The sequence below is a fragment of the Mastigoproctus giganteus genome, chromosome 2, assembly GCF_048544385.1.
Source record: "Mastigoproctus giganteus isolate SK-2022 chromosome 2, ASM4854438v1, whole genome shotgun sequence".
Taxonomy (NCBI): Eukaryota; Metazoa; Arthropoda; class Arachnida; order Uropygi; family Thelyphonidae; genus Mastigoproctus; species Mastigoproctus giganteus.
In genome coordinates this window covers 39,104,275-39,125,375 of record NC_143576.1, presented here as the reverse complement: position 1 = coordinate 39,125,375, position 21,101 = coordinate 39,104,275, and the positions used below count along the sequence as shown (strand labels likewise).

The 21,101-nt window shown below is 35.4% G+C and overlaps 1 protein-coding gene across 2 annotated transcripts in view; it reads left to right on the top strand.

Moving 5' to 3' along the window:
* Nucleotides 1–13,937, top strand: part of ATP8A (ATPase phospholipid transporting 8A1) — a 1,160,338-nt gene extending 1,146,401 nt beyond the window's left edge. For both annotated transcript variants that reach the window (XM_090368461.1, XM_090368462.1), the window contains one exon: nt 13,838–13,937. In XM_090368461.1, the coding sequence (XP_090224587.1) occupies nt 13,838–13,891 (54 nt within the window). In that variant the 3' untranslated portion in view covers nt 13,892–13,937. The remainder of the gene's footprint in view (nt 1–13,837) is intronic.
* The last annotated feature ends 7,164 nt before the right edge of the window (nt 13,938–21,101 follow it).

Below are 21,101 nucleotides of genomic sequence, written 5' to 3'. Positions count from 1 at the left end.
AGCACCCCTTTGTTCCATTCACTAATCTTGTTGCCCTTCTCTGTACTCGTTCCAGCAGCTCTACATCCTTCTTGAAATGAGGCCTCCAGGCCTGTATACAGTACTCTAGGTGTGGCCTGACCAATGCCTTATACAAGGGAATAATCACCTCCTTATCCCTGCTAGAAAAATTCCTATATATCATTGACAATACACCATGAGCTACTCTTGCAGCCCGTCTGCACTGCTCAGAGAACTTCATATCTGCCTGCACAACCACCCCCAAGTCCCTTTCATTCTCTACCACTGTCAGTGTAATACCACAGAGTTGATACGTTGCTCTGGGGTTGCTGTTTCCCATGTGTAGTACTTTACATTTGTCAATGTTAAACTTCATTTGCCACCTCTCAGCCCATCTGCTCAACCTTTCCAGATCCTGTTGCAGCAGCATAGTGTCAGTAGTGTCCTTGACAACCCTGCCTACCTTTGTATCGTCTGCAAACTTCGACATTAAGCTTGATATACCATCATCAATATCATTTATGAATACAGAAAACAATAATGGACCCAACACTGAGCCCTGAGAGACTCCACTAATAACATTAGTCCACGACGAGCAGTGTCCATTGATTACCACTCTCTGTCTTCTCCCCCTCAGCCACCCCTTTACCCACAGCAGCAATTTGCCTCCAATGTTACACTGCTCCAATTTGTGCAGCAGTCTTCCATGTGCAACAGTATCAAAAGCCTTTCTAAGATCCAAGTATATAATATCAAAGTTATTCCCTGCTTCCAGTTCCTTTGTGACTGCATCATAGTATCCAATCAAATTGGTCAGGCAAGACTTCCCCTTAACAAAACCATGCTGTGTCTGAGCTATAACTGAAGTCTTGTCTAAATGATCCTGCAGTGCTTCTTTAACTAGTGCCTCCATTAATTTTCCTGGAACAGAAGTTAAACTCACAGGTCTATAATTGCTTGTGTCAGCTTTTGATCCTCCTTTGTGAATTGGGGTCACATTTGCACATCTCCAGTCTATGGGTACCTCCCCTGAGTCCAAGGAAGCTCTCATAATTATGGCTAAGGGTTTGCTTACTTCCTTTGCTGCCTCCTTTAATATAACTGGATAGATCCCATCCAACCCAGGTGCCTTTCTTGTGTTTATCTTCAACAGTTTCTCCTCCACTTAGATATCTAATCTCAATTTCTTTATGAGGTCATTTGTCCTAATATCCTGAAGCTCCTTGTTAGACTCAGTCTCAATCGCAGTACCCTTGTCAAGTAGTCTTCGTATTCTCCTAATTTGTACCCTTTTAAATGAATTTTCCATGATTTTAGAGACCGCCTTTTCTTCATCCATGTTAAACTTAAGTTTAGAATCATGCTCAGGCCTCATCAGAAGTACATTATTAGAACTAACATTATTTCTAAGCCCATTATTCTGCTTTGCATATCTGTCACAATTAGTTATGTTATCCTTCCAATTTTCATTTTTAACACAATTTTTAAGAACCTCACTATATAACTTGCCAGTACACCTCAAACCTGTAATTATTGCTATGTAATCAGTTAGTGATCCCTCTAAACATCTATTTCTTTCTTTCAAACATTCATTATCTATTCCCAATTTCAAGGCCAAACTTTCCAGATATCTGCATCTAGCCAATATTTGAGAGATAGCATCATTATTGATTCCATGTTCTTTAGCAAATAAAAATTCCCTTAACTTTCTTCTCATACGTGTAATGACAACATTGATCAGTTCATTATGGAAATAGTTAGGTGCCAAAATAAGCAGAAACAAATAGTGCTTTGTTTCTGCTTATTTTGGTTATACGGTCCATCTCTATCAAACAACTGTCAATCTATTACATCTGGTTCATAATCCAGTTCATTATCTACTAAATCTTGCAACTGATATCCAGAAACGTTTGAGGCATATTTATGTTTGTCGGCGTCAGTGTCGACAGAATTATTAAAATTGTCAATATCCTCAACTGGATTCGTATATTTACTGTCAATGTTTAAGTCCATTTCGATATTCTTGTTGACTTGTCTCATTTCTTCATCATTATCCTTAAATACCTCTACTTCATTTAATACATTAGTCAAATTTTTCTTATGTTTATTGCTCCTCCTTTCTCTCCTTCTCAAAATGGGAAATTTACTCTTAACCGAAGTAGGAGTACCCACAGAGCTCTCTCACTCATCATGATAAACACGTCTACCACTTCTTGTCATAATATAATTCTTAGGGGGTTCTGCTTCTTGAGGAAGCAGAGCCTGCCAGATTGAAGTCACATTCCAAGGCCCTAGAAACAGCCATAGCCCAATCAACACTGCATTGTTCAACAGAAGGAGGGTCGTGTTGCTTAATACTGTCAAATTTTTGGCCCCTTCAGTCTTTAGCTAATTACCTTGCTTTGTGACTTTCTTAAATATCTTATGGGGATCCTTGCTATCAGAATTTGAAAACCTGTCACTGTCTTCCAGAGCTTCATTAAAAATCCCATTCACGTATTTATTTCATCATTACTTACAAAAGGCTCAATACAGTATCTTTGTTAGCACTCATTTTATTCATTAACTTGCCTATTAATCAAAATTCAGTTATAATACACAGTGCCACTAGAATTTCCAAAAATCACTTCTTTTAAGTTTAACTATATTTCCTCAGATTTAAACCCTGACACACAGAACAGTAAGGTCATTCTCGTTAATTAAGGTCCCCAGTCTCTAAACATCAGGATTTTAAATTATAGTCAGATAAAATTTTAAGTATTTACCCTATGCTGTAGCATAAGCAAACAAACAACTGATCATTAGAACGAAGAATGTTCCAACTGTCAAAATAAACTAATATCTAATATTTAAAATAGTTAAATACTACCTGATATCATTAAAAATACACTCAACCCTATTACAATCTAACTTCATTAACAAGATGATCCCCAAGAAAATCAAATAAATCTTCTTAATACCACATTTTCAACATAAAATTTAGGAACACATAATAACCATGTTTAGCATAGACAGCAGCCAGTAGCACCACCCAATCGTTTATGTGGTCATAAATGATTGCTTTCCTGCCATATCACTGGAACAAAAGGCATCGATTTATGACTACCCCTAAGCCAGCCTATTAATGAGCCACAAGAAATCTTTGGAGGTTATACTTTATCTTGATCTCCGACCTTACATTCAAAATAGAGTTCATAGGCTTTTCTCACATGTTGTGACAGCAGTTTTGCTGCGATTTTAATGCTGCTTCACTGCAAATGTAGCAAAAGCTATCGGGCTTATTTTGGCAAGAATGCAACATATTTCATGTAGGGTTGAGTTATGCGCACATAAGAGCACAATTAAGAAATTGTAGATTTTTATTTCTAACTTAAACACAGTTCACGATTTACACGTATGCACACAATACACAATACTATTTACACTTATGCACACAATACACAATACGATTTACACTTATGCACAAAATTACAACACTAATTCACTAAAACTTGTTCACTTTGTTCACCACTCGCTCTCTGAAACACACATACTTTTTGAAATACAAAAGTGCTTACTTGGTGCGGAACACACTCGTATATATACGGGTAGACAAATTTCTAGAAGGCTCACGTTGTTTCTAGAGAACTCTGTTGAAAGTCCTATAACCTGTCAGAAACATACCAACCTTTTCTCCTCACATAACAATATTCTAGAACATTTCCAGAACATTCTCGAATGCTCTAAAAATCACCTGAATGTTTTAGAAAAAATTTTTAAAATAAATTGATAAAATAGATGAAAAGATTATTAAACCAACTACAAATCTTGGGGGCGCCTCCGTAGCCAGGTGGGAAGGAGCAGCAGTGCATAGCACACGCTTCTTGATTAGACCGGGGTTCGAGCCCGTCACCACCAAATATGGAGGATGCGGAAAGGTCAGGGAATGACCACCGCATATCCCGGAGCAATATGGCCTTAGTTGCTAATGCTCCTAAAAACCAAAAACAACAACAAATCTTGGTTTTCAGGCATTAACTACAATAATTGAAACCTGAGGGTTATGAGAACTTTTTAAGCACCTGTCTGCATTTTTGAACATATTTCCTAAGTGAATCTATCAAAATTATTTCAGGGAGGAAACTGTGCCAACCAGTGTTATTAGTAGTATTATGGCATAAGATGCAAGGAAGCAAGCTTATAAAGAACACAAATAAACAACTCCCACATCATTTGTCAGTCCCCTCCAATAATTTCTCTAACTCTTTCTTGAATAAATTCAAGAAAGAGTTAGAGAAATTTCTTTCTTGAATTTATTCAAATTACCCACTTCCATAACAACAACAAATCGAAGTTTCTTCCAACAATCAACCACTCACTGGCTGAGGCAAACCTCCGCACATCTGTCCTGCAACCATCCTTCCTGAATTTGAATTTATGCCCCCCCCCCATTTTAACATTAGCATTAGTAGAGGCATTTGATGCAAGAAAGCAAGCTTATGCAGCATCAGCCAAAAAAAAAAAAAAAAAAAAAAAAACAAATAAATAGATAAATAAAAAATAACCACAACTTATTTAGGCTATCAACTTCCATGACAAGGGATGGAAGTCTGTTCCACCAACCAACCACCCGCTGGCTAAAGGCAAATTTCCTCACGTCTATCCTACATCTGTCTTTCCTCAATTTGAATTTATGCCCTCTCAGGTGATTATTCTGAGCAAGAGGAAGAATCCCATCAGCATTGAGCATGCTCAAACCATTCAAGGCTTTATACACCTCTATCAGATCACCTCGCCGGTGTCTAGTCTCCAGACACTGTAATTTGCAAAACGTAAGCCTTTCTACATAAGAGCACCCCTTTGTTCCATTCAATAATCTTGTTGCTCTTCTCTGTACTCATTCCAGCATCTCTACATCCTTCTTGAAATGAGGCCTCCAGACCTGTATACAGTACTCTAGGTGCGGTTTGACCATTGCCTTATACAAGGGAATAATCACCTCCTTATCCCTGCTAGAAAAATTCCTATATATCATCAACAATACACCATGAGCTACTCTTGAATCCCGTCTGCACTGCTCAGAAAACTTCATATCTGCCTGCACAACCACAACCAGGTCCCTTTCATTCTCTACCACTGTCAGTGTAGTACCACAGAGTTGATACATTGCTCTGGGGTTGCTGTTTCCCATATGTAGTACTTTACATTTGTCAATGTTAAACTTCATTTGCCACCTCTCAGCCCATCTGCTCAACCTTTCCAGATCCTGTTGCAGTAGTATAGTGTCAGTAATGTCCTTGACAACCCTGCCAACCATCGTATCGTCTGCAAACTTGGACATTAAGCTTGATATACCATCATCAATGTCATTTATAAATACAGAAAACAATAATGGACCCAATACTAAACCCTGAGGGACTCCACTAATAACATTAGTCCACGATGAACAGTGTCCATTGATTACCACTCTCTGTCTTCTCCCCTCAACCACCCCTTTATCCATAGCAGCAATTTGCCTCCAATGCCACACTTCTACAATTTGTGCAGCAGTCTTCCATGTGCAACAGTATCAAAAGCCTTTCTAAGATCCAAGTATATAATATCAAAGTTATTCCCTGCATCCAGTTCTTTTGTGACTTCATCATAGTATCCAATCAAATTGGTCAGGCAAGACTTCCCCTTAACAAAACCATGCTGTGTCTGAGCTATAACTGAAGTCTTGTCTAGATGATCCTGCAGTGCTTCTTTAACCAGTGCCTCCATTAATTTTCCAGGAACAGAAGTTAAACTAACAGGTCTATAATTACTTGGGTCGCCCTTTGATCCTCCTTTGTGAATTGGGGGTCACATTTGCACATCTCTAGTCCATGGGTACTTCCCCTGAGCCCAAGGAAGCTCTCATAATTATGGCTAAGGGTTTGCTTACTTCCTTTGCTGCCTCCTTTAATATAACTGGATAGATCCCATCCACCCCAGGTGCCTTTCTTGTATTTATCTTCAACAATTTCTCCTCCACTTTACTCTCAGTTATTATAAGATTCTCTAGCTTACTGCCAGAGTTGAATACACCTCTGGCATTCCCCTCGCTGAATAACTCCTCATGTATGAATGTCGATGCAAAATATTCATTCAGTTTGTTAGCTACCTGAGGATGATCATGAACAGTTGACCCATCGATACCAAGTGGACCAATCTGATTCATCCCCTTCCTTCTAGAGTTTACATAAGTAAAGAACTCTTTGCTGTTTTTCTTTGCATCCCTTGCCAAAGATTTCTCGTAATCTGCCTTCGCCTGCCTAACCTCCTTTGTAACTTGGTTACAGATCAACTTGTATCTATCATAGGCTTCTGTGTCACGTGTTAATTTGTATGTATCCCATGCATTTTTCTTCTCTGCCATATGTCTCATTAGTTCATCTGACATCCACTTAGGCCTAAACCGTGAACAATATTTCTTAGTTGGTATGTAAAGCCTAGTAGCTTCCAAGATAAGTTCTTTGAATGCTTCCCATTTTGAATTTGCTGTTCGTAACATCATCAGTTGGTCCCATTGTATAGAATTTAAATACTGTCTCAGTCCATCGTAGTCGCCTTTACAAAAGCAATAACCCTTCCCTTTACCCCTAATGGTAGTTACCTCTTTGAGTAAATCCCACTTCAGCACACTGTGATCACTGCCACCTAGTGGTTCATTTACCTGCAGATTCTTAATGCATGAAGAATCACTACTGATAATTAAATCAAGAGTATTACTCCCTCTAGTTGCCTCCTGAACATGCTGATGTAGAAAACAATCATCCAATAAATCCACAAAACCTTGCTAGTGTGTAAGTGACTATCTGGGAATCTGACTATTTCCAGTCACTATCTGGGAAATTAAAATCCCCCATTATAAGACTCTCCGATTTTCTGGCCCACTCTATTTCCCCGTACAGTTTCTTATTATACTCATCAGAGTCATTAGGCCTATAGCACACTCCTACTCTCAATTTTGATCTCCCAATGCTTATGTCACACCAGACGTCTCCATAGCCAGGTGGGCAGGAGCAGCAGTGAGTAGCACACGCTTCTTGATTAGACCGGGGTTCGGCCCGTGACCACCAAATACGGAGGATGCAGAAAGGTCAGTGAATGACCACCGCATATCCCCAGAGCAATATGGCCTTAGTTGCTAATGCTCCTAAAAACCAAATAATAACAACAACAACAGCTTATGTCACACCAAACTGACTCGACACTGCACTGTCCAGAAATGTCGACTGGCTTCACTTCCTTGGATTTTATGTATTTCTTAACTAATAGCATAACCCCTCCTCCCTTCCTATCCTGTCTATCCTTTCTGTAGACATTGTACTCCCCAAATTCCAGTTCTGCATTCTTTATATCTGTATGACACCACGTCTCTGAAATCCCCACAATATCTGCCTTTGATGTTTTGAGCAATACCTCAAATTCATCAAATTTATTTACCAAACTCCTAGCATGAGTGTAGACGCAAGTATACATGCACCTGTTCTTTTTCTTAGCTACCCTAACACAACCTATGTGTTTATTTGTATCCCAATGATTCCCAGCAGTCTCTGAAATATCCTGCATCTTATTTTCCAGGCTGCGGCTCATTCCAATAGAAGCAGTGCAAGAATCACTTTCACCTCTGCCAGTAGCTACTGTTAATCTATTAGTCCTTGTATCCCCCCAATCTAGCAGTTTTCAGACCCACCTAACACTGCCTCGATAGCATCAGCAAACATTCTTGCACCCTTTCTATTTAAGTGTATCCCATCCCTGTAGAAGCAGTCTCTCCTGTTAACAAGTACAGACCAGGCTGAAAAAAATTCTACCCCTTGAGCCTTGCACAATCCTTCCAGGGCCGAATTGATCGACAGGGCTCTCATCATATACTCCCTCCTATCGTGTCTGGGCAGAATTGCAGACACTTTCAAATTCAAATTTCATTTGTAGTCTGAGCAAGAAAATAATGCCATCAGCATTGAACCTGCTCAATCCATTCAAAGCTTTATACACCTCAGTCAGATCACCTCACAATTGACTAGTCTCTAGTCAGTGCAGTTTGCAGAACTGTACCAATACTTAGTAAGAGTACTCTTTTGTTCTCATCACCAGTCTTCTTTGCCTTCTCTGCACATTTCAACAAGTACAGGGCGTCCGTAAATGATGCTTCCGATTTTGATATTTTTTTATTCAGAATTACTTCAAGCTACACTCATGAAACTTACTAGCCGAAAGATCAATTTTTTTTTTTAAATTGGCACTTGACTGCCAGTTTTGCATTCTACCTGCTTTGCAGCAGGTAGAATGCAAATTCACCAGAATGGCAAAATGGTGGTCCAGGCCAGAGAAATCGTTCTGTGTGTTAGCATTTCATGGAACAAAATCTGGATTTCTTTTTGTGGGGTTATGTTGTTGTTGTTATTTGGTGTTTTAGGAGCATTAGCAACTAAGGCCATATTGCTCCGGGATATGCGGTGGTCATTCCCTGACCTTTCCGTATCTTCCGTATTTGGTGGTGACGGGCTCGAACCCCGGTCTAATCAAGAAGCGTGTGCTACGCACTGCTGCTGCTCCTTCCCACCTGGCTACGGAGGCTGGAGTTATGTGAAGGACAGTGAGTGCATCCCTCGACTATCAACAATACTGCAGTAGCTGAAGGCATGAATCACAGAGCCTTTAGTAAAATTGATCGTGAAATGAAGCATAGCATGTGGTAGGAGATTGAATATGCTATGATATCGCTCGAGTTACTCATGGTGCCCACATTGAACTTTACTAATGACTTTATGTACCTTTATAAAACTTGTTGAATTGATCTTTCAGCAGGTATGTGTTTCATGAATGTAGCTTGAAGTAATTCTGAATAAAAAAAAATATCAAAATCAGAAACATCATTTATGGACACCCTGTATATATCCTTCTAGGAAGGATGTATCTGGAGGCCTCATTTCTATGAGGCCTCCAGATCAGTATGTAGTATTCAAGATACAACCTAATTATTGCCCTGTACAAAGGGATAATAACTCCCTTATCCCTGCTAGCAAAGTGCCAGTATGTCATTGAGAAAACTCATGAGTATGTCTTGGCAGCCTGTCAGCATTGGTCAGAGAACTTCATAAGTAGAATGTGACTGCAAAATTACCCTAATTTCTTTTTCATTTTCTGCTATCCTGAGTGTAGTACTACAGACTTGGTACATTAATAGTAGCAGTAATAGTATTTGCCACATAGTGCAAGGAAGCCTGTGGCTTCCTTGCATGCTGCACTGGCAAAAAAAAAAAAAAAAAAAAAAAAAAAAGAAAGTAGATAAGAAAACAGAAATTATGTGCTTCACTCCTCACATAGGCAACCAACTATCCAGTTGACCTTATTCAAACTATCAGCATCAACAACCTATGAAGGCAACTTGTTTCAGCATTCAATGACTTGCTGGCTAAAAGAAAACTTCTTGCAATCTAATCTAAACCTCTTTTTCCCTGTAATTTGAATTTATGGTTTGGAATTCTTTATAACTGTGAAAATTCCGCCTTCCTTCATTTTACCAACTTTTCTCAGAGCCTTATAAACCTCAATCCACCTGGGTTGCCAAGCTTTGTAGCTCATATAATCAGAGTCTTTCCTCATACGGTTGCCCTTTTTCCAATCTCACTATGTGAGTTGCCCAGCTTTAGACCCTTTTCAAGAAGCTCAATCTCTTTTTTTTCAGATGAGGTCTCCATACATGAATTCATTATTCCAAATGTGGTCTTACAATTGTCTTATACAGTGGGAGGCTCCTCCGTAGCCAGGTGGGAAGGAGCAGCAGTGCGTAGCACACGCTTCTTGATTAGCCCGGGTTCGAGCCCGTCACCACCAAATACGGAGGATGCGGAAAGGTCAGGGAATGACCACCACATATCCTGGAGCAATATGGCCATAGTTGCTAATGCTCCTAAAAACAAAATAACAAACAAACAAACAAACAAACTATACAGTGGGATCATGACAACCCTATTTGTACAAGATAATATTCAATAAATCATTGATAGGACACTATGTGCCTTCCTGGCTACTAAGCATTTTTGCTGTTGTTTACACTGCTCAGAAAACTTCATATCTGCCCATATCGTACTCCCAGATCCCTTTCCTCCTCTACTATTTTTATTTCAACCCCACCAAGTGTACAATTTATTTTGGGTTTGCTGTTCCCCAAGTGTAAGACTTTGCATTTTGCCACAATAAAACATAGATGCCACTTTTCTGACCATTTCTGAAGTCTGTTCAAGTCATCCTGAAGGAGTGCTGCTTTCACTGATCATTAAAAACTCTACCAATCTTTACATCATCAATGGAGGGACAGAAGATATGATGTCAAAATTTTCAGATGATTTTATATATTTATATAAGGTTTTATTTGTATTACAAAAAATTGGTTATTTCACATCATAACCTGTTATTCCTCAGTTTTGGTTACCATGACCCTACTTCAACATAATGTGCAATGACTATTTTAGGGAAGTGTGAGTGAGATAAAATCACTGTTAATCACAACAGAAACAATAGAAACTAATCATTTTTGTAACATCCCTGTTTTATATATATATATCTGTCTCTGCAATGTAAGTTTATTTCCCCTCAACTTTACTTAAGTTGATATTTAGAGCTCTTCTTATCTTAAGTATAAACTTATTAGTCTAAAAATTTCCATTTCAGTTATTTGGCTAGTTAGCTATCTCTCTCTCTCTCTGAATCTCTTAAAAACAAAAATTACACTATTTATTTCCAGGTGCTACTATTATTTAGTTTTATATTTATATTCCATTTTTACTACAAGCTGTTGTTTACAACTTTGCCTATGTATAATCTCATTGGTCAAAATTTTTTTAAAGTTATTATTTGCCTACTATCTTTCTAATATCACTGTATGTTCTAGTTTTTGCTTCCATATCCCTTTATGCTTCTGTAGGGCTACTCATTTCTAATTATGTTTTCAAATCTGTTTACTTTAACTAGTATTAGGCTAAAATTTTAAGTCTCTAGAAATTTCAGTTATTATTATTTCCAGTTTTTTCGTGTCTTTGTTGTGTCAACCGTAAAGTTAACAAGCCATTTTCTAAAAAATCCGCCTTTTAATTGTAGTGATTTCTATTTTATATCTTCCATTATAAAAAAGGTAAAGGTAAACTGCAGCCATTATCAACCCACTGCAGGATGGAAGCCTCCTCAACAATTCACGTTGAGGGAAATGGACCATAATCTGCCACGCTGGTCCAGTGTGGGTTGGCAGATCGACCATATTTAGCTGTCAGGGGGCTTGAACCCTGGTCTACTCAAGGAGCGTGTGCTACTGCACTCACGCTCATGACTACTCGGCTATGGAGGCCTATTGTTAACTAAATTTTATTCTCATTTTCATTTATTTTGATAACTGAATTTTATTCTCATTTTAATTTATGATTATGCTTTTTACCCATTGGCTTATACTTTAGATTAGAAATGAATGCATGATGTTATTTTGCTTGCAATTCTGGCCATTGGCAGCCATTGAAAGGCCGGTTTTGTAAGTTGTGTGGCACATCTTCATTTGATCAATTTTTATGTAATTATGTACTTTCAGTATGTATATTTTATTACTTATGTATTAGTTATCTTCATTCTCTCTCTCTCTCTCACACTTTCTTTAACTTTATTTTATTTTTTTTTTAATAACAATTCTTTTATTCCTTTTCCTCTCCCCCGTATCACTTTATTGTCCCTGCTCTGTTTAGCATTTGTTGCCTTGGACTGCACTAGATTACTTTTCTCATTTTTCTTTTCATTTTTCCCAATTTTCTACTTTCTTATTTCTACAGTCACTTTCCTGTTATTCTGTTTAACATATATGTATGTATATATGTATTACAGTATGTCACTTTTATCAATTTCATATCACTTTTGTATTATTTTATAGTCTTCTTGATTTAAGATTTCTGTAGAATTAGAGTAAGAAATAATGAAATTAAATGAAAGCGCTCGTGGAGGAATGCCATTGTATGGCAAGTTCAAAAGGGAGACATGTTGCCATAGTTGAGTTATTAAACATGTTGGTACAGTAGTACATGTGTTTGAGTTTACTATAATTCTAGTTCACATAACTTCTAAGTACAATGCTGTTCCAGTGTCTGTCTTGCAAACTCCTTTGACCTTATGTGACCACCCAGGAATATAAACAGAAAATTTATTTATTTATTATTGAACAGTTTGAAAAATATTACTTTAAGGAGTCCAGTACTTGAATCCAGTTGTCCCATTAGTAAGGTATGGACTGTATCAAATTTAATCCAGGATTACCCATGCAAACATTTTCTTATTCCTACTTTTTTTTTTCTGCTATTAGAATATTTGAATGCTGTTAGATATTTGAAGGCTAGGAGTTTATTTTACCTACTCAGTTACTTCCCATTGTGAGAGAGCATCCCTCCTCACTTTCACTTTATTTATCCCTCCACTCCTATTAGCAAACTGAATTTAACATATCTGCTCTGTTAAAGTTTCATAGTGATCCATTTCATAGGACAATTAATAAAAATTTCCAATTTAGCATTATTCCTCTGACGATAACAGATGTCAAAAAAAACTTCAGTTAACATTTTATGGTCACAATGGTTCTACCCACGTTAAGTTCCACAGTATAATTTTCTTACTTTTCTACATTTGCCATTTTATGAGCCATGTCACCTGAATATCCCATTCTGCAACTCTGTAGAACAGAGAATTCTTTTTTTATTTATTTCTTACCTTTTTTACCTATTTTGTAAAATTCATACTTCATATTTTGCTGCCTTTAAGTTTAACTTATATTTCAGTACTGTGCTGCAAGGTTAACTTATATTTCAGTACTGTGCTGCATAAAGTAATAATCAAGTAACCTTGATTAGATAAGATAAATATTTATTTTGTACATTACTGTATCAAATTTACTTAGATTAATTGGGTTTTCCTTGTTTATTAATCATGTAATTTGCTAGTTAATTTTTTAAATAATTTAAATTTTATTCTTCCTAATAAATAATTACCAAATACAAGGCGTGTTCAAATATTTTAACATTTTATTATTACAGTATTGTTGTTCTATTATACATTTAGGAGTTTGATTTTTGGTTGTAATTATATTTTGTTTGTGCATAGTTTTGTTTTTTCTAGTGTTATCAAATTTACTTAAGAGTGCCAACTGGGGTTTTATTTATTTATCATATAACTTTCTTCCTATTTATTTTTTTAAATAATATTAATTTTTTTTCCCAAAAAATAACTAAAAAATACAAATATTCAAAAATTTTGCCATTTTATTTATTATTATTATTGCTCTTATATTATTTCTCCCTGACTGGGGGAAAAATTATTATTGTTAATGTTTGTACATTTAGGAGAAATTATGGTTTGAATACATAAAAATAGAACAAAAAATTTTGGCCCTTTTATATATGTATATAATATGAGGGGGGGGGGGAGAGAGAGAGAGAGAGAGAGAGAGAGAGAGAGAGAGAGAGAGAGAGAGAGAGAGAGAGAGAGAGAGAGAGAGAGATTGGTTACATTTTTTAAAATTAAGCTGTTTTTATAACTCAGTTTTAATAAACTGAAAACCTTTCATTGCAATGCTTGCATGTTCATATGAAGGTTCAAAAGTTATGATTACATATTTGTAGTTCTTTAATGCCAATACATATTTGTAGTTCTTTAATGCCAATACATATTTGATAAATAAAAATTCAGTGTGTAACTGTGACATTTTTGTTTAAATATTTTGAAAATTTCTTTTAATATAAAAATTTACTAATAAAAATATTAAATATTTATTACAAATTCATTTTTTCCCTAAATTCTCCAGTCAGAGGTGATTCGTGCCTATGACACAACTAAGAGCAAGCCCCAGGGAGTGTGACATCAAATTCAAAAAATAAATAATAAAATTAAAAAATTAAAGCTACATCATGTGTTGAATGGCAGAGAAATCTTTTGTGCATTCCATTTCTAAGTGGTTTGATGTTGCCACCTTTCATTGTTGATGTTATGGTGTTGGAAATGTGTCAGTGATAGCTGGAAATCATGTAATTTATTGGCAGTTTACTGTACAGTGTTACATAATCAGAATATGGTGGTTGATATGACCTTACCAGTAATGTCAATGAAGTATCACATCAGTGAAAATCTCTATTCTGTGATAATTTTGTTCTTAAGATATTATATGGTAAAGACAAGTTTCTGGGACTTATATAAAAGCTGTTATATATTATTGTTGATTATATCAGAACCTTTTTGTTACTGTAAATGCATATGATTTCTTAATTATAATTATTATGTTAATTTTTTATTGATATCAGACCTGAAATTCAAATTCCCAGAAGGGCAAGTTCATATATATAAAAAGAAAAAGTCTGCAAAGGGCATTATTGAAGTATTTAGTTTCTTTGTAGAATATTTTCAAGGTTAAGATATTAGCATATATTTATTCTGAATTCATGATGTAATTAATAATTTTTTTTTTATGAGACAGTATTTTGTCATTTGTGGGAAACTTCTGTTCAGTCCAACTCATATATCTCGTATATATATGTATGTGTGCGTGCACACATGCACACACCCATACACACAAACACATATGCCTGCATATGTTAAAGCCTTGCCTTAAATGCAATTTGTTTTTAACATGTGCCATCATTTATTTTAATAGCATACTCATTTGGCATGCCTCTTTTTGTCTATACACCTACTCCTGAATTTCCTACTAAATATTATTGGCACACTACGTGATAAAAAAGAACAGTATATACAGAGGATTCTCTAGTCATTCTAACTCATTTGTGAATATGCCATTATCAATTTAGAATTATTTATTGGATACAGCTAAGGTTTATCATTATCACAGCAATTACAATTTTTTTTGTGATGAGTGGAATTAGTGTGCCACTTGTTTTACGCTGAGTTAGGAATAGTAAGCCCCTTTTTTTTATGTATATAATATAACAATGAATTTTCAGTGTTTATTTATTATATTGGAATAGGAAGCTGTAAAGCATATGTGAAAGTGCCACAACAATGAACATATAATTCTATTCTGTGACAAAATTTTCAGGATTTAATCACATATTGAGTACATACAAGGTAATTGTAAATTATGCATCATCCAAGAAACCATTTCTCAGAAGTATACTTTTCTTATGTGTCCTAACAGTCATCTGATATTTGTAATCCCCCTAATAAAGAACAGCCTAAAAATGTTCAAGTGTATATGTGTGAAAACAGTTACCTAAGCAAATTTATGCAGGGTGCTCAAGGGCCAATGTGATGCACCTCATCTAGAGTATGGGTTGAAAATCATGTGGGTTACAACGTCCTTTGCTTATGTAATATTTTTCTTCTACTCAAACTGAAATGGAAAGGGCATTTTTCCCATATAGCTATTGTAGGGATTCTTTAATTAACATTTATTATGGCATTTATATTTTTCTTTCTGATATTCAGAATCACCATCATGTGTTTTATGATGCAATACCTCATTGAGCTTTTCTGTAATTTTTTCATTGGTTTTTTAATAGTCAAAATTTTCCCAAAGATAATGTTTTGTATTATTTCTTTTTCTAACTTTTATCTTGTGTGTTTATTTGACCTGAATTAATATAAGATCTTGTTATTAAAGCAATCATCTACTAATTAGTACAGTATATGCATATTTTTAATATTAAAAAATAATATTGTGGACCCAGCAACAGAAATTAATAAAAGTAAAACTTAAAATTTTCAGTTTTATAAAATACTTCATTTGCCTTAATAGTTGTTAAGTTGTTGATTCTTGAACTTTTTTTTTTTTGTTATTTTTGGCTTTGTTTTGTAAACATTTTTATTGAATATAATATGTACATATTCTTAACTTGCTTCAAATAATTTATATTTTTACATAGTCTAAATCTAAATGAGTTTTCTCCAAACTCTTCTGGTTGCATACATTTACAAAAAAAACATGACATGCCTAGTACCACCATCCTTACTTCAGAATGTGGAAAACGTAAACAAAAAAGTGAAAGAATGTAATTGACCCTTCATTGAAAAATCCAAGGAAAATTTTAATAACCATTTTAAACATATCAGTTGCAAATCGAAAGAAAGCAAAGATCCAGGGTCAATTACCAAAGTATAGTGTTAATGAGAACCTGCTTATTGTGATACAAAGTCAGGGCCAAAAAAATTGAGTGGCATTTAAGTAGTACCTTATTTAAAATTGAATAATGATATTTAATAAACCTCACACATTTCATGCTTCATATATATCAACATATCATCATTAAGAATAATAATAGCTAGGTACTCAAAAGCAGAAAATTAAAAACAAGATAAATGATGCTCCATTCACATTGTAGGCAGGGACAGCTGACACAATAATCAAGGTGTCATCTGCTTAGGTTAAATGGGTTTTCTTTTAACTGTGTCTGTGAGAAGTTAAAATAAAAAAAGATATATTATAGTGCCTTTTTATATATATATATATATATATATATATATAACAAAATGACAAATTCAAATTATAATGGTTGTACAATAATAAATCTTCTATAATGAAAATAACAATGAAACAAATATAATTATATATGCAAGACAGAATTTAAGAATTGCATAAATATTGCTTAAAATTATTTAAAATCAATTAAAATATCATTTCTAAGTTTTTGCCAGGGCTAGAATATCCACGTGATATCTCCTCTGTTATAGCACAGTTGTAAGGGGACCTACATATACCCACTTATAATGCCTACCACAGTATAAAAAAGGTTACACTCCCATACACAACATGTAATATCTAAAACAAATTCTTTATTTTTTGCATCCCAAATACAATATTACTGGTGATTGTAAAAAATATTGGAGTAACAGATACCAACATAAGTAAAAATATTTGTATAAAAGAATAAATTAAATGGAAATTTTGTATGCACTAATTTTTATATTGAATATTATATTATATAATCAAATACGGAGCATCTTAGTAACATCGTGAAATTTTAGTAGCATATTTATTATTATTATTATGATGATTAGCCATATGGTGCAAGGAAGCCTGAGGCTTATGCTGCACCGGCAAAAAAAAAATTTCTGAGTTACCCTCAGAGAGAGAGAGAGAGAGAAGTAGAAAGGAATCACCAAGAAAGAGAAGAATGATGATATCCAGCTCAGGACCCTGGTTGCACCAAGCCCATACTCACCAGATGCGAGCCCCTGCGGTGGATTCATATGGCATGCCTCTTTTGCTTCTACATCTACTCCAGAATTTCTTAGTAAATGTTATTGGTATTCTATGTGATAATTATATTTTCTTATGTTTCATAACATATAATTATTTTAATTATTTGTATAATTATATACTATATAAATACTGTATTGTTTATTACTTAAAATACAGTACAGTGTATAAAAAATAGTTTAACATTTTAAGATTTTTTCCTGCTGAGTTTTAAAGACAAACTTAGACTACTCATTTTGTTTTTAAAGTTTATAAAAATTACTTCTTTTAGTTTTCAAAGATGCTAACAGCAAAAGTTAAACTGCTCCCACATCCTTTTTTGCCTCTAGCCATGCCATTGCAAACATCAGCAGGTTTTATGTCATTGTCATTATTATTAATTTCTTTTTCTTTGCTGACACTAGCAGTAATGTTCATTATTATCACTTGACGCACAATTTTTACCTTGTCAATATCCAATTATTTATGTTCAATCTGAGATTCCATAACATCTAACTCTCTGCAAGGACATCGCTTACTTTGAGAATATTGTATTCACCTGTGACAGAATTTTCAGTCACAGGTGAATACAATTTTTTAATTTCACAGTCTGTATTATTGTTGCAGCCGGGTTTTTCTTTTTTTTTTTCTTCTTCTTTTGAGAAGCCTCATAAGAACATTTTTTTATGTTTGAATATTTGATTCCTTCAGTATAGATCCTCACATACCCACTTTGTGGGCAACTTACATTCCATGCTCACATCCACAAGGGTATTAATCTAAATGTAAAAGAGCTATTTATACTTTTTCACAGACAGCTTCCATAGTCAGAATAAAAAATTACAGTTATTAGGTTATTGTTATCTTTAACTGACATTTGAAGGTTAAATAAAATATTTCACTATTTTCCTCTGAGAGGCCACTCCTACATAATGATTTGGATATTGGTGTGTTGAAAATGAAGATAAATAAAAAGTATGATGGATATGTTCCTGTTGAAAAGTAAAAGATAACAAAAGGTGCATTTGATATATTGCTACTGTCCATACAGCTCCAAACCATCCAAATTCTTGAAGGCAAAAGTAGTGGACTGTTATGCTAGGAAGCCCAGTTTGTTAGCAGAATCTTATTGGAACCAGATTTAAAAGGAACAGGAAGTAACATATTTTATTCATATTTCCACATAAGCACCAAAATTTTTATGAGGAAATATTCATGTAGCCAACTGAACAAAAAGAAACCCATAATGAAGAAAGTCAGATGGCAAATATCATTATGCATTAAAAAACGAAAACAGTACACATTTTATACATACATACATATATATGGCATTCAGAATAAGAAGTATTTGTGTATTTTTTTCCCAATAACATAAATCACAAGACATTTTTGAGTTCTGGTACTGAAATTCCTGCTAAAATATGTCAATAAATAAAAAATCAATTATTTTAACACTTTTAAAAGCTCTAGTGATCTAAAGTAATCAGATATCTTCATTCTTTGTCAATGTGTTTGTCAATTGATAGTGGCAAATGATGCAAGAAAGCAAGCCTACACAGCATCAGCAAAAATAAACTTTTCCAAGATCACTTGTCCATTCCCTCCAGTAGTTTATCTAATTTTTGTTTTAATTTATTCAGACTGTGCACTTCCACAACAGATGAAAGTTTGTTCCATAAATCAAATCCCTGTTAGCTGAAGGTGAACCTCTGCACATCTATCCTGCAACCATCCTTGCCCAATTTAAATTTATGCCCCCCTCGTGTGTGTGTGTGTGTGTGTGTGTGTGTGTGTGTGTGTGTGTGTGTGTGTGTGTGTGTGTGTGTGTGTGTGTGTGTGTGTGTGTGTGTGTGTGTGCAATCATCCATTCAAAGCACTAAACCTTAATCACACCACCTTGAAGATGCCTAGTGGACAGTTGCTGTAATTTTCAGAAAACAAACTCTTGGTAAGAACACCCTTTTGTTCCCACTCACCAATCTCAATATCCTTCCTAAAATGAGGAAGGATGTATATATTCTCCAAAACTATATGCAGTACTCACAATTTGGCCCAACTATTGCCTAACCTGCTTATTCCTGCTAGAAAAATTCATGTATACCATTGACAAAACCCAATGAGCTGTCCTGGCAGCCTGACTGCACCTCTCAGAATTTCATGTCTGACTGCACAATTACACCTGGGTCTCTTTCATTTTCTACCACCCTACCTGGGTGCAGTGCACACCATTGTTGTGTTAATCTGGGATTATTGTTACCCATATGCAGTACCTTGCATTTGTCAATGTTAAACTTCAGTTGACACTTCTCAGCCCATCTGCCTAATTTTTCTAGATATTGTTGCAGTAACATACCTTGATTACTGTCATTATGCTGTCATGGCATATACCCTGTAGTTTTGAGGGAGAGTGTGAAGGATTGTATTGAACCATTGAGGTTAATTATGAGGGTATCTTTAGGCTCATGGGGAGATTCCTTTGGATTGGAGAAGTGCAAATGTATCACCAATACATAAAAGTGGTTCTAAGTGTGAAGCTGGTAACTACAGACTGGTTAGTCTGACTTCGGTGGTAGGAAAAATCTTAGAAACAGTGATTAAGAGTGCAGTCCAGGGACATTTAGATAGATATGGCATTCTAAAGGACACACACACACACAACATAGTTTTGTTAAGAGTAAATCATGCTTAACTAACTTAATAGGCTATTTTGACACAGTTACTCATGAGCTGGATTTAGGGAATAATTTATTTGGATTTTAGCAAAGCATTTGACTCGGTTCCTCACAAGAGGTTGCTGTGTAAACTACTAAGATTCTAAGATGGATTGTTGGGTGGCTGCAGGGCAGAAGGCAGAGGGTTGTGATTGGTGTAATATCAGGAGTGGAGTCCCTCCTCGAGGATCAGTTTTTGGACCATTGTTGTTTCTCATTTTCATAAATGACATTGTCAAAATTTGCAGATGACATAAAGATTGGTAGAGTCGTTAATGATCATGCCAAGAAGTGCTCCTTCTAGGTAACTTGAACAGACTTCAAAGATGGTCAGAGAAGTGACAGCTATGTTTTAATGCTGCTAAATGCAAGGTCTTACACTTGAAGAATAGCAACCCAGAAATAAATTATACACGTGGTGGGGTTGAATTAAAAACATTGCAGGAGGAAGGGATCTGGAAATTATACGGGCAGATATAAAGTTTTCTGAAGAGTGTAAACAGGTGGCCATGAAAGTGCATGTTGTCTTATCGATCATTATCCATTAGAAATAGGGAGGTCATAATCCCACTGTATAAGGCAACTATAAGACTGCATTTGGAACACTGTGTTCAAGTATGGATATTTCATCTAGGAAAAAAGATACTGAGCTTCTTGAAAAGGTCCAAAGACGGGTAATTCACATGGTGAGATTGGCAAAAGGGCAACCATACAAGGTAAGACTTTGATTATGTGCACTACAGAGCATGGCAACCAGGTACTTTAGAGGTGAAGTAATTGAGGTTTACAAGGCCCTGAGAGGGATTAGTAAAATTAATGAAGATGGAATTCTCTGTTCTAAACAATTCCAGAACTAGGGTTCATAAATTCAAATCACAGGGCTTGAGGTTTAGAATAGATTGTAGGAGTTTTGTTTTATCCAGCAAGTTGTTAATAGCTGGAACAAGTTGCCCTCACAGGTAGTCGAGGCTGACAGTTTGAATAAATTCAAAGGTCTAATGGATATTTGCCTGTGTGAGGAGGGAAGCATATAATTTGTGCTTTCTTATCTACTTGGTTTTTTTTTGCCAGTGCAGCAAAAGCATTCTTGGCTTTCTTGCACTATATGGCAAATTCTATTATTACTATTAACTGCCCTGCCAACCTTTGTATCATCTGCAAACTTACAT